Source organism: Suricata suricatta, chromosome 17 (assembly GCF_006229205.1).
Source record: "Suricata suricatta isolate VVHF042 chromosome 17, meerkat_22Aug2017_6uvM2_HiC, whole genome shotgun sequence".
NCBI lineage: Eukaryota > Metazoa > Chordata > Mammalia > Carnivora > Herpestidae > Suricata > Suricata suricatta.
This window is the reverse complement of record NC_043716.1, coordinates 21,989,645-22,004,297: the sequence shown is the minus strand read 5'-3', so window position 1 is coordinate 22,004,297 and position 14,653 is coordinate 21,989,645. Positions and strand designations below refer to the sequence as shown.

General features: G+C 47.6%; 1 protein-coding gene across 5 annotated transcripts in view; it reads left to right on the top strand.

Moving 5' to 3' along the window:
• Nucleotides 1-22: 22 nt before the first annotated feature.
• MMP28 (matrix metallopeptidase 28) overlaps nt 23-14,653 on the top strand; it is a 23,594-nt gene continuing 8,963 nt past the window's right edge. For 4 of the 5 annotated variants that reach the window (XM_029929177.1, XM_029929175.1, XM_029929173.1 and 1 more), the window contains exons 1-3: nt 23-144; nt 11,643-11,722; nt 11,948-12,135. In XM_029929177.1, coding sequence (XP_029785037.1) covers nt 34-144; nt 11,643-11,722; nt 11,948-12,135 — 379 coding nt within the window. In that variant the 5' untranslated portion in view covers nt 23-33. Of the gene's footprint in view, nt 145-11,558; nt 11,723-11,947; nt 12,136-14,653 lie in introns of all 5 variants that reach the window. The other variant, XM_029929176.1, reaches the window with a different exon arrangement.

The following is a 14,653-nucleotide window of genomic DNA, read 5'->3' as shown; positions in this document are numbered from 1 at the left end:
GCGCGCGCGTTCCGTGGCTGGGGCGGCGGCGAGATGGCGGCGCGTGTCGGGCTCCTGCTGCGCGCCCTGCCGCTGCTGCTGTGGGGCGGCCTGGACGCCCAGCTCGCCGAGCGCGGAGGCCAGGAGCTGCGCAGGGAAGCGGAGGTAAAGGATGTGTGCAGGGCGGAACGGGGCCGGATGCTAAAGACCCTCCAGAACTTTGCAGTCAGGTCACCCAGCCGTTCCATCTGAGCCTGCAATCTGCGTTACCCTCCCGGTGCCCTCTACACACTGGCACACAAAGAGTCTGGGGAGCATTTCCCCCCGTGCCAGGGCTGGGACCACCCAGGCACGGTGATCTGCTTTGATTTTCCCGGACGGGGGGAAGGAAGGAGCGACAAGATGGGACAGCAACAGCTGAGAGAGAGGTGGCTCCTACAACCCAGTTTGACACGGACCTACTGTCCCTCACCGCCTAGGCTGGGGAGACTTGGCCGTTCATTCATCCGATGCCCTGAGCCTTTCCAGAGGTTGCAGAGCCCCAGGGACACAGGAGACAGCACTGGCTTCCTGGGCTGGTGCTGCCACTAAGCAGCTAGTCAGCACCCAAGCTTGGGACTAGTTTCATAACCTGTAAAATGGGAAAGAGTATTATAGAGGTCTCAAGAATTGCTTCTAAAGAGCTTTGGAACAGTGCTTCAGGACTGAACGTGAGAAAGGGGGCAGAGAGATGGAGGTGAACCTTAAACACTTGCCATTTCACTTTTCCCCTTTTGGGACTCACCTGCTTGCTGTAGGTTGCACAAGAGGAACTTTGAAGGCAGGGGTGGGGATCCACTTGGAGTATCTATTTGCCAGATAAAGGTGATTGTAATAATACACCAGTATTACTTTTTCATCCCCCAAAGAAGCATTTCTGTCTTTGTTATTATCTATTCTCAAGATTAGAACTGGAGTCTCCACTATTTTAAGAAGTTCTAATTTTTTTTTGAGAGAGAGAGAGAGAGAGGGAGAGAGAGAGAGATGGAGAGAGAACACGTGAATGTACACAAGTGAGAGAGAGAATATCTCAAGCAGGCTCCACTCGGGGCTCTTTCTTATGACCCCAAGATCATGACCCGAACCAAAACCAAGAGTTCATTGCTTAACTGAGTGAGCCACCCAGGTGCCCCAAGGAGGGGTTCTAAGTTCTTGAAACTAGTGCTCTGCCCTGAGACTCTTGCTCCCTAAGCACTTCCCACATCACTATTCTGGAATATTCGTAAATTACCTTGTTTCAGCAAGGGGGTCCCATCTCAAACTCCTTCACCTCCTCCCCTTCCAATCACTGGTCTCTTGTTCTGTGTTCTCTGCTTTTGCACATTTGAGAATCACTGTGTTTCACTGAATTTAGAATCTTACAACTTCAAGTGCACAGTCCTCATGGCCCCAGGAGAAGGCTTCCGTCTACCAAGCCAAGTCCTTTTAAGAGTCCTGCCCCACCTCCCCCCAAGTCTGGGTCCCAGGCAATCCTTGGCAGGAGAACAGAGACAATATCTCTGCCGCCCATGCCCGTGGTGGCCCCATATGGAGAGAATTTTATCTTGGGGTGTGCTTGGGAAACAATACTAAGCAGATTGAGTCTCTTGCAGTCCATATAACATAATTGAGGGAAGGGGCTTTTTACCTCTAAGAACAAGAAATATTTTAAATGTATAAAAAATCCTGGAAACGTGTATTGGGTGTATGTCCATCTTTATATGCCTCTGCATATACATATATATGTACATATATATGTATGTATAATGCAAATTGGGAGATGTGAGTATGTCTATATGAGCTTCTGTATATGGTCAATTGCATGAGCTTCAGTGTCAGACAGACATGTGTGCAAACCATAAGTGAATCATTTAATCTCTACGAAGATTTCTTCTCTGTACAGAGGTTATTAATAATACCTATTTCATAAGACTGTTATGTGGTTCCACTGAGTTAAGGTATGTAAAATGCTCAGCTCAATGCCTAGTCCATAGAAAGCAGTCTACAAAAGGAAGTTGCTCTCCATATTGTTGGTGTTATTATTATTTATCTTTATCATTATCTTAGAGAACAGATTAAAATCCTGTCTTGGTGACTAGCTCTCCTAGAACAATAACACAGGACAAAATATGGGAGGCAACTATTTTCAGTATCAGACAAGAGGCAGCACAAGGCTATAATTCCTAAGAGATGGTGTTGCCGTTACTATGGCTACATTATAAATGACCCCAGAACTTAGTGAAGTCAAACAAAAACATTTATTATGTTCATAGATACTGTGGGCCAGAGTTTCAAACAGGGCACATCAGAGCAGCTGGTCTCTTCTCTATGTGTCTGGGGATGGGATCATCTGAGGGCTGGCTTGCTGTCAGCTGGGGGGCCACAACTCTCTCCTATGGGCACATCCACATGGTTTCTCCATGTGGGCTACTTTGGGCCCAAATGTGGTGCCTGGGTCTCCAGGATGAGTGTCCTGAGAGCGAGCAAGCCAGCGAGAGAGAGGGAAAGAGAGAGAGAGTACAGAAGTCATATCCTCTTTATGATTGAGACTAGGAAGTTGCACAGCATTGTTTCTGCTGCACCCCATCCATCAGCTGGAGCAGTCACAGCTCCAGATCAAGGGGCAGGGACGTAGACCCTACAAGTGGTGGCAGGGATGTTGAAGTCATTGTAAGAAGAGCATGGGAATGCTCTTATTGTTGTGGTTACTTTGGGAAATACAACCATCCCCAGAAGGGAACCACACAAAGTGAGCCCTGTGATCGCCCTAGCTCTTTGTTCGGGTATAATTCCCTGACTGCACTGCAGAGAGCTAGACCCCCAAACAAAGCCCAGCACTCCTGCTGGGATTGTGGGCAAAGTTCAGAAATCAGGACAGAGAAAGAATGAAAGAGTAAAAACCAGCTGCATGATCTTGAGCTGGTCCCCTCACTTCTCCAGGTCACAGTTTCCTCCTCTGTTAAAATAAGGGAGTTAAACTTCTTAAATAGCTCTCCCAGCGCTAACATTCTTTGCCTTTGGTGTATGTGCGTGTGTGTGCCAGTGACTGTGTGCATGTGTGTGTGCCAATGACTGTGTGTGTGTATTTCATATGCCTGAATGTCCATGTCTGTGTGCATATGTTTGTGTTCCGTGACTCTGTGTGTATCCCTGTGCCCTGTGTGCCTGGCTGTATGTGTCCCTTATACGCATACAAAGTAATAAAGTTGAGGGTTTTCCAAAGTGGGCTTTGCCCGGAAGGAGACTGACCGTTCACAAAGCTGCATTATGAACAAGTTCATTGTTGCCCACTTGGGAAAACTAGGGCTGCTCATGACACTAGTGAGTAGGAAGGGCCTCCACTGCTGAGTAGCAAGATGGAGAGTTAATGAATGACTTCATCACCTCAGTCCCCCTTATGATCCCAAGCAGGCCCTATCTGTTCTTGGGTGACACAGACTGTCCCAAGGGATCTACCTACTGTGCTGTGCCTGGACCTTCTTTAAAACACCCAGATCATATGTCCAAGACCACCTGCCTCCCCTGTGGTGGTCTATGCGTATCTGCACAGGGACTCCCAGTGTGTCAGTGCAACAAGAGGCTGGCTAGTCCATTTCTCCAGGGAAACATTGGAGCTTCTGTGGAGTATCCACCCCCAGATGTAGTGTCTGTTTCTCATATCCCAGAGCTATTCATTTGGCTTTTTGTGAGTCAGAAGCCCAAAAGCCAGGGCGTGGAAACCATTCCCTCAGCTTAGCCCAGTGACTCAGGGTAAATAGAGCCTTTCAAGGGTCCCAGAGAACCATGAGTTGGTAGGAAGCAGTAGTCAAACCAGTTTGAAAACCAAGAAATCTAGCAAAAGCTGGGTGGTGGAAGCAGGAACACAGCAGCAAGATGGATGGACAACTCTTCCTAACTTGCTTAGAGCATGACTTTGTGCCCTAAATTTAGCCCTGCAAGCCTAGTGAGGACCATTCAGTATGATTATTTGGCATTAGAAAAAGTACAAGAGGGGTCTGGGTGGAGACTGACCAGCTAATTTTTTCTGATTTCCTTAAAGACAAAAAATGGAAGGAGCAGGGATTACAGCAAGAGGTATCAAGGCTACACCCAGACAGAACTTTGTGAATATGAGACTAGGGACTAGAGAAAGGGGGAGGAGAGAGAAAGGGAGTCAGACAGAGGGAAGGGGAGGTGTTTGCCCAAAATGAAGGGAAAGGATTCGAGCTGGTCCCACTGCCCTGGGGCCTTCCGTAGATCCCAGGATCCAGGGAGCAAAAGTAAAGCATCCTTGAAACACGTCTGTCTTTAGGAAGGAGCATGCTGGAGTCCTGCTGAATACCCGTGGCTTATCAGAAGACCTATTTGGGGGTGTGCTGGGAGGTGTGATCCCAGGCTCCTTTGAAAGCTGGACTCCACCACCTAAGTAGCTTCTTACCTCTGCTCTGTCCCTGGACCTCCTTGCAGAGGAGATGGAGAATCCAGCCAGAAACATCCCCTGCTTTGCCTTTTTCTCATTTGAGAATCGTCTCCCCATTGGAGAGAGCAGGTTGGGTACTGTGCCTTCTGTTGTAAAGCCTCCGAGTCACTTGTTTGAATGTGAAATAAGACATCCAGGGATAGGTGGAGAGGCTCTGAACTCACTTAGGGTCCTTTAGCAAGGCCCTGCTTGCTCTCCTGAGACTTCCTTTCCACATCTTTAACATAGGATCAGCAACACCTGTCCAGCCTATGTTCTTGCAAAGCGATTCTGAAGCTCATGATTGGAAAATCCTTAAAAGCTCTGCAACTAGTCAAGGACTCACTGTGTTCCTGATTACCAGAAAATAATTTTATTCCTAGAACATGCCAAGGCAGACCACCAAGTATCATCCCTTGCATCTTGACTTGGTTAATACTGCTCAAGATGTATTGAATGACAAAGACAATCACATAGAGTTGCTCTGGAAAGAATAAAATCATAATGAAATGTAATATGAGGTCAAATAAGTCACAGGTGAAGCAACACGGTTTCTGCATGAGCTTGCCATTCTGCAATTTAAAAAGTCTCGGTCTCAGTTTTGCTCCTGCAGTTCTTTGATACAGAGGGTGTCACGGCCACCCTGTAGACGTAAGACTGGGTCCTGCCCTTCCTAGACTTACCTAAGACAGTTCCTTTCTAGCAATAGTGCTCTGTGACTATAGTGGGGGGTGGGGGGGGACACAATGTCTTTAATGGGAAAACTATCATAACGCTTTCCCAAGGCATCTACTTACAGGATTTTTACCACACTCCTGTGAGAAACCTAAAGCATTCTTACCCCATGTCAGACTTTGAGTCACAGAGAGGTTAAGTAACTTTGTCATAGTTCACATAGCTAATCAGTTATGGACGCAAGGCCATGATGGTAGATGAAGCTGAAGTATATTTTAGCTCTAAACCAACTCTCTCATTCTATAGAAGAAGAAACTGAGGCCCAGAGAGGCCCAGAACTTGCCTAAGGACACACAGATCTTAGTCGCACAGGAATAGAACTTAAGACACAGCCCAGTGCTCTTGCCCTTGTAGGCCAGTGACTCAGAATTCTTGACTCAGGCCTCAATTCATTTTGCTACACCTCATTGCTAGTCTTGCCCTGCTCCAAAATGGCCAGAATTTCCCCGTCCCTCAAGCACTAAAGGGGCTGGGCTCTACACACCCTCCCACGGCAAGTCAGGACAGACACGGGACTAGAACCCCAGAGTTCTGATTCCACTCAGCTTTCTGTGTCCCAGGGAGAACCATTTTCATTTTACCCAGACACCACAGCCCCTCCCAGGGCTTCTTAGAGACAACTCCCCAGGGAAATGGCCCCAGGCCTAAGCAAGTGGGTGAGGCAGGCTGTCACAAGCTTCTAGGTCTGAGCAGGGTGAATCACGGAAGGGCACAGTCCTCCGCCTTCCTTTCCACTCAGCTTCCTCTCCACTTAAGCCTTGGGATCCGCAGGAGAGAGGATGGGTGGAGAACAAGGAAAAGAGAAAACGTGGTATTTGGAACTGCAAGGCTGAGAGGAGCAGCCAGGACACAGCCTCTATGGGGGTGACCCTAAGTGGAGCTCACAGGGTCCCTAAGAGATCCCAGCAAAAGCCCTAGGAAAACGACAGCCCAGAAGGGAAATGACACCTCCAAGGTGTTAGTGATTGAGCTAGAACGAGAAAAGGAGAACAGGCACTCCACCTCGTAGTCCTGTGTCTCTTCCTGGGGTCCCTTGGCCACACTGTCACCTGCCGCACACCCCTGCTCTTTCTCCCACACAGACAGGGCATTTCTATCACCTTTGCACACAGAAACTGAGGCTTGGCAAATGGGCTCACAGAAGGGGGTTTGGGAAGAGTTGGCAGAGCAGAGGGCGTCTCATCCCTGCCTCCTCTGCACCCAGCGATGTGGCTCTGTCTCCACACAGCAGGACTTTAGGGCCCTCAGCACTGAGGACATGGAGGGGCCCCTTTCTACATGTAGTTTTAAAATGTTCATATTAAAAATATTAATGTTCATGGCACACCTGGGTGGCTCAGTTAGTTAAGTGTACAACTTCGGCTCAGGTCATGATCTCATGGTTTGTGAATTCGAGCGCTGTGTCAAGCTTTGTGCTGACAGCTCAGAACCTGGTGCCTGCTTCCAATTCTGTGCCCCACCCCTGCCCCTCCTCCCTCCCTTGTGTACTCACTCTCTCTCTCTTTCTCTCCTTCTCGCTCATAAATAAACATGAAAAAATTAATGTTCGTATTAAAAGTAAAATAAGTTGTGGCACCTGGATGGCTCAGTCAGTTAAGCGTCCGACTTCGGCTCAGGTCATGATCTCACGGTTCGTGGGTTTGAGCCCCGCATCGGGCTTTATGCTGACAGCTCACTCACAGCCTGGAGCCTGCTTCAGATTCTATGTCTCCCTCTCTCTCTGACCCTCCCCTGTTCATTCTGTCTCTCTCTCTCTCTCTAAAATAAATTTTTAAAAAACCCAGTTAAAAAAAAAGTAAAATAAGTATGAGAGAATCCTTAAGTTCTGATCATTGCTATTATAATATTTTAGTGCTTTTATGGAAATGTACAATGTCAAATTCTTAAAATTTATTTTTCTCATTCCTTTGGTGTTTCTTGGCCTGGTCCTGTGCTCACACAGCCTCCTGGGAATTCAGGTCTGCCTGGCAACCTACAGTGTCTCAGAGACCAGTCAGGAAGAGGGTGTGCAGGATTTCCTTTTCAACAGACCCCTGAAAAAAAGGCCTCCACCCCCATTCTGCCCTCCACACCACCTTGCCTGCCAAAATACCAGGCGCAGCAGCCCAGCCAGGAAACAGGAGACTCCGCTAGTCAATACCCCCTCCCTTCTCCTGCTCTGGCCAAGGCTTCATTGTTTCAGAACCAAAGCCAAGTTTCTGATAAGGGCTGGGAGGGTTTGAGAGGAGGAGCACAGGGAGTGCCAACCTGTTAGCCTGTGACCCAGTCTCTCCCAAGTCACTCAGCAAATGTGCTTCTAAGGGGACATTGATTTCCTCACTTCCTTTAGAAAGCCACTGGGTTGGAGGGGGGGAGCAGAAAGCCACTCGAGGGGCACCTGGGTGGCCCAGTCGGTCAAGCGTTGAACTTCCACTCAGATCATGATCTCACAGTTTGTGGGTTTGAGCCCTACATCGGGCTCTGTGCTGATAGCTCAGACCCTGGAGCCTGCTTCAGATTTTGTGCACCCCCCATCTTCTGCTCACACTCTCTCTCTCTTTCAAAAATAAACATTAAAAAAATTTTTAGGGGTGCCTGGGTGGCTCAGTCGGTTAAGCGTCCAACTTTGGCTCACCTCATGATCTCACGGTTTATGAGTTGGAGCCTCACATCGAGCTGTGTGTTGACAGCTCAGAGCCTGGAGCCTGTTTTGGATTCTGTGTCTCCTTCTCTCTCTGCCCCTCCCATGCTCATGCTCTGTTTCTCTGTCTCTCAATAATAAATAAAAATGAAATTGAAATGAAAAAGAAAAAGAAATTTTTAAAAAAGCCACTCTATCCATCCTCACCGAGGGAAGGGGAGGAGGGAGGCAAGGAAGAGAACCAGGTACCTGGCTGGGGTGAGGCAAGTCTGAGCTAGGGCACCTGATTGGAGAACAGAGGCATAACTGCCTTGTTCAGAGCATTTCCCATCTTGTAGATGGGTTACATTCCAAAAGTCTGTTAGTTTTCTACTAAGGTAAATCAACTAGATCAACTGTTTATTGAGTATTTATTATGCATGCTAGAAGTCTATGGCTTTACTGCATACTTCTGAGAATCCTGTGAGGTTATTCTTGTTTTCACATTGTGGGTAAAGAAGCAGAAGACTCAGAGATGTTAAGTAATTTCACCCTGGCCACCCAGAGTCAGGGTCAGGAACAGATTCTTGATTCCAAGCCTGGTGGCTATTCCATGATGTCACACTATTTTAGGCAATAAATAGTCTTCCAGATTAAGCCACTAGAACCCCTTTAATCCATTATGCATCCCCAAATGGTATACATTTGGAAAGGGAAAAAAGAAAATAGTACTGAAATAATAATAAATTAGTGCAGAAAAATAATAAAATAGACTTGGGGAGTATTCTTTTGTCTAGAATAAGGGTTTCTTGTGGAAACCCTTTATTGAGAACAGGATGTGGAAGTCACTGAGGATGGATATAATGAAATTCACAAAGCAGAGGCTGGATACTTGCAAAGGCTTAGGAACTTGCCCACCCTGGCTCTTAGTGTCTCATTTCATTCTCCATTGGCACTTTTTCCTTGAGACAGCAACTGTGATTGGAGTTGATTTAAGAAATACCGGAGGGGTGCCTGGGTGGCTCAGTCAGTTAAGTGCCAACTTTGGCTCAGGTCATGATCTCTAGATTCATGAGTTCAAGATCCTGTTGGGCTCTGTGCTAACAGCGCGGAGCCTGGAGACTGCTTCAATTCTGTGACCCCCTCTCTTTCTGTCCCTCCCCCTCCTCAAAAATAAAATAAATATGTAAAAAATTAGTGAATAAAAAAAGAAATACAGCAAAGAGTAGCACCTGGGTGGCTCAATCAGTTAAGCATCCAACTCTTGGTTTCGGCTCAGATCATGGTCTCGCAGTTCACGAAATTGAACCCCATGTTGGGTTCTGTGCTAACAGCACGCAGTCTGCTTGGGGTTCTCTCTCTCCCTCTCTCTCCTCCCCTGCTCACTTTCTCTCTCTTTCTTTCAATAAATAAATAAATAAATAAATAAATAAATAAATAAACAAACTTAAAAAAAAAGAAATACAGCAAAAAAAAAAAAAAGTGAGTGAGAAAACAGGAAGACAGAAAATTATTTCCGTGCAGGTAACACAGCATGGGGGTAAAATTGGAGAGACAATGTGTGTCTGCAAAACAATTAAGTAGCTGAGGAGACATTCTTTTAAACCATTGATGAAGCTTTATCAGTGACAAGTGCATGGTTTCGCCAAAGGGTAGGGCTGGTGATAGGTAAGGACAGTGAGTCACACGCTTCTCTCCACTGGCCTCACGTGGTTGTGGGGAAAACACCTTCCAAGTGTGTGACGGCAGACAGTGGGTAAAAGGCATTTGGGCCACCAGATGTTCTCCAGTGACACTGATTTACCCGGAGAATCACATCCAGCTGTGATATCATAGCTGTCACATCTTCTACATGCTGGAAGATTCTGGCATGTCCCCTGAGCTCCAGGATCAGACATCCAGGGCCACCTGACACCTCAGTGTTTATCTTGGTCCCATCCACCCCCTCTGTTCCCTCCTCACCCTGGTTTCCTCACATGGTCTCTATAGCATCACCATCCAAGGCAAAACTTAAGGAGGAGATATCCTGGATTCCTCTCTTTCTTTCATTCCCCACGATTAACCCTTCATCAAGACCCAAATAAAACACCCATTTCCTACTCTGAGTGACAGTTCTGCCTCTCCCTGTGGCCTCATCCCATGTCCTGCTGCTTCACACTTCCTGGGCCCAGCCTTCCTTCTGCTCCTTGGACACAGCAGCATCGTTCCTAGTTCAGGGCTTTGCATTGGCTGTTCCTCTGCCTGGATTACCTTTCCCCACCTCACTGCATGGCCAGTGACTTCTCATTCTTTAGGACTCACATCAACAATCTGCTCTGCAGATGGTCCGTCCCTGACCTCCTGGTGGAAAGTTTCTCTTTAACTTATTCTCCATCACATCACCCAGTTTCTTGTCTTTATAGCACCAAAAGTACCACCTTTACTTGTTATCTGTGTTTCTATTTTCTGTCTCTATCCACAAGTGTATGAGCTCCGTTAGGAGCATCTTGCTGACTATTGCGAGGTACCTAGTACATTGTATGAATTAACAAATCAATGTATGAAAAGAGTACATTGAAGGTTTCTTTTTTTATTTTTATTTATTTTTGATACAGAGAGAGAGAGTGTGTGTGTACAATCAGGGGAGGGGCAGAGAGAGAGGGAAACAGGATCTGTAGCAGGCTCTGTGCTGACAGCAGAGAGCCTGGTGTGGGATTCAAGCCCATGAACCACGAGACCATGACCTGAGCCAAAGTCCGATGCTTAACCGACTGAGCCACCCAAGCGCCCCATGTTGCAGATTTCTAATTCAAAAAGATGTATTTAAATCATCTCTACACCCAGCATGGGACTTGAACTCACAACCCCGAGGTCAAGAGTAGCATGCACCTCTGCCTGTGCCAGTCAGGTGCCCCCCAAAAACTACTTTTCTAAGGAGCCAAATTTTTAGACAAACCTTAGAATTGAGAGCAAGTGCATTTGTTGTTCACAGAGCCTTAAATATATCTGCATGAGTGGGGGTGGGTGGGTAGGGGTGGGATTGTTTAGGAAGAAGCCAGAAGTGAAGAGATAGTTAATTCCCAATCAAGGCATGACAGAGCCTACAAGTGACCAGCCCAACTTCTGATCAACACAGGGCAACTCCGGGAGCACCTGGATGGCCAAGTCGGTTGAGCATCCAACTCTTGATGTGGGCTTAGGTCACGATCCCAGGGTCATGGAATATAGCCCCACATTGGGCTCTGCACTGAGAATGGAGCCTGCTTGGGATTCTCTCTCTCTCTCTCTGCCCCACCTCTCGAAAAAAAAAAATTATAGGGCAGCTCCTGAGAGAGGTGTGATGCTTCAGGAGCAGAGTTGAGGCATATGAAAAGTGTATATTTATATTTATAATACCTACCCTGTATGGACCCCTCCTAGGGGACAGGCACTGTGTTAAGTACTTTGTATTCACTATTGTGATTAAGCCTCATCAAAAAGCCTGTAAGTTACATACTATTTCTAAGCCCCTTTTACGGAAAAGAAACCTGCGATTTACAATAATAGCTCGCTAACTGGGATTGAAACCCAGGCCAATGTGACTCCGGAGCCCCTAGCTCCACTGTTCAGAATGCCCTGCTAGATTCCTGACCATGCCGTGAAATATGCTGGGTGGGGACTGCTTGGCCAGTTTGAGAATTAAGGATGCGAAGGTTCAGAAATATTGAGTGACTTGCCCAAGACCATGGAGCTAGTCAGTGGTGGCCGGGAATCGAGTCCAAGTCCTTCTGACTTTAATTCAGGGTTCCTTCTCCTTTGTTGGGACAAAAGTGAGACTGTGCCATGGACCCTGGAGACGAAGGGAGTGGACAGGCTGACACACCGTGGGAAGGCTGACACTCTTCTCTTCCCCAGGCATTCCTGGAGAAGTATGGATATCTCAAGGAGCAGGTCTCCAAAGACCTCACTTCAACAAGGTTCAGCAACGCCCTCAGGTAGGATGGAGGGATGTGGGGAACTTAGGGGTGCCAGAGGGCAAAACGTGGGTCGCTTCCTCCCTCTTCTTGGGAGGCTGGCCTTCCACTTGGGTCCAAGAGCCACAATCCATTGCGCCCTCCCTCCCCTGCCCCCAGCCTCCTGCCCTCTAGGGGGAGCTCCCTGCCCTCTCCCCCACCCCCTACCCTTGCTCTGTGGCCCCTTATCTCAATTCCTCCCCACAGGGAGTTCCAGTGGGTGTCCCAGCTGCCCATCAGCGGCGTGCTGGACCCTGCCACCCTGCGCCAGATGACGCGGCCCCGCTGTGGGGTTGCAGACACAGACAGTCAGGCAGCCTGGACGGAGAGGGTCAGTGCCTTGTTTGCTGGACGCCGGGCCAAAATGCGGCGTAAGAAACGCTTTGCAAAGCAAGGTGAGCCCTATTTAAATCTAGCTGAGCTGGGATTCCTCAACACCTGGAAGCCCCATGGCTGGGGGAAAAACCCAGCTCGGCCTCCCAGGAGCTTTGTGTGTAGTCTTCTCTAAGGCCAGAGAGCCGGGAGCAATGGGTGAGCAGGACCCCTCAACTGGAGGGCCATGTTTGTGAACACAGACATTTGAGTCAGAATTTCACCTACATCGATGAATTTTCACTGGGCACGTATTTTCCAGAGCAAACGCCATCAAGCCCACTTCATTCTTCCATCAGTGTGTGATGCAGGGCAGTTCAACTGCTGCCAATATTTTCTGTATGTTTTCCCCAGGTCACTTTCATCAGAATCAATGCTTTTTTAACAATGATTATTCAACAAAGACGTGACTTACTGATCAGTTTTTTTTTTGTCTATAGCACATTTTAACAGCTTTATTGGAATACAATTCACATACCATAAAATTTACCCGTTTAACATTTACAATTCAATGGGTTTCAGTATATTTGCAGAATTAGGGAACGGTTACCACTATCTAATTCCAGAACATGTTCATCACCTCCAAAAGAAACCCCATGCTCCGTCGAAGTCACTCCTTCTCTCCCTCTCTCCTCTTCTCCCCCTCGCCTCCCCTCTTCCCTCTTCCCCCCCCCTCTTCCCCCTCCCATCTCCCCAAAGCCCCTGCCATGGGGAATCTACTTTCTATTTGTATGGATCTGCCTCTTTTGGATGTTTCATCACAGCTTGTTTTATACACCACAGTTTCTGCTATTGTGACTTTCCTTTTGTAGTTTTGCTTTTATCTTTCTTTCTCCTCTTCCTACCTTTTGTCTAGATCCAATCTTCCAGGGTCAAATGTTACAGATCTAAGATTTATGAAGATCTGATTACTTCTGGCAATTCTTCATCAATAACAGGTTTTACTGTGTGTAGCTTTAACATCTTGTTTATACTAATTTTCTCTGATTGATGTTTGCGGTTAAGATTTCTAACAAGATGGGCTTGTTCAGTCAGGTTTTCATCTACAGTTAAGTTTACCATGAGCACTTTGGGCCATTGCCTCTTTTAATTTGCCTTAACCATTTTCCCTGACAATATCTGTTATGAACAGAACAGATGGCACAATTTCTTAGCTAATCCATAAAGGATTCGTGGGCAGCTCCCTTCAACTACTGGAGGATGGCAGCGATGGGGGGCCAGACTCTGGGGTCCAGACGTCCATGGTGTCTGTTCTGCATCCCACTGTGTTTCTGGACAGGCAAGGTAGAACAGAGGGGCAGCCTTCCTGACCCTGGGGCTCTGGGCTCAGCAGTATGTCACTGTTCCGTTTCCTCACCCAAGACACAGGCCCTTTCTGCCTGCAAAGCAGAGATGGCCCTGACCACCCAGGGAAAAGGGCTTGCAGTGGAAGGTGGGGGCAGCCCCAGATACAGTCTCAGTGATGCCACCACCAGACTAGAGGTGGTCTCCCAGAGAACTGGGACGATGCCTCCTGGACATCCAGGGCACAGCTTGAGCAGCCTTGGAAGCCCTTCTGGCAGCGTCTTCTCATGCCTTCTCAGGGGAGTATCTGATGAAGTCCATTTATTCCTGTTCAATTTGGAGCATCCATTTGGGACAGATTCAAGCTAAGGCATCTCCCAGGCAGGTGGCCTTGCCCTGCCAGCCTGGCCTCATGTCATTGTCTGACACTGACCCCGGTCCAGACAGCGGTGGCCAGGTTAGGCAGGGACTGTCCCTCTTGCTCACAGCATGACCTGCAGCAGCTTGACATCCTTTACCCCCTAGGGGAAGATTTTCCTAGAAAGGAGCTGTATGCTTGGCAGACACTGAACATTTCCTATGCCTCCCTTAGGAAAGAAAATGTAATAAAAACAGGTGACCCTTGTTGAGCATTTATGATGTGCCAAGCATGGTTCTAAATGGATTGTCTAATCCCACACCAATCCTATGAGATGGGTGCCATTATTATCCTCATTTTACAGTTAGGCAAACTAAGGGACAAAGAGCTTAGGGAACTCTCCCGGGGCCAAATAGCCAGGGTGTGGCCAAGCCTCCTTGTCATTGGGAGAACTGAGTGAGATTCCACATGTGAAAAACCCCAGAATATGGGTAGGTGCTTTAAAAATGATGTGGGTTTCTAGGCCCATGACTGTCTATTCTGCAGGTGAATGCCATGCTGACAAAGTTGGGTTCCAGGGGATGGTTGCCAGACAAAATATAGGATGTCCAGTTAAATTTGAATGTCAGATGAACAACAAATAATTGTTTTATTCTCACTTTTATACTAAAAAAATTATTTGTTTATCTGACATTCGAATTTAACTACGTGTTCCATATTTTTAATTGCTAAATCTGGCAACCTCATTCTGAATGTCTGGTCCCTTCTGTGCCTACAGGGGAGACTGTTAATCCCCCTTGGTCCTTCATGGAGCTGGTGGGGGTGGATTTGGTGGGAGTTGAGGAGCATGGGGTGAATTTGGTGGGAGTGGGGGTGGGGGGCACAGGGGTGAATCTGGT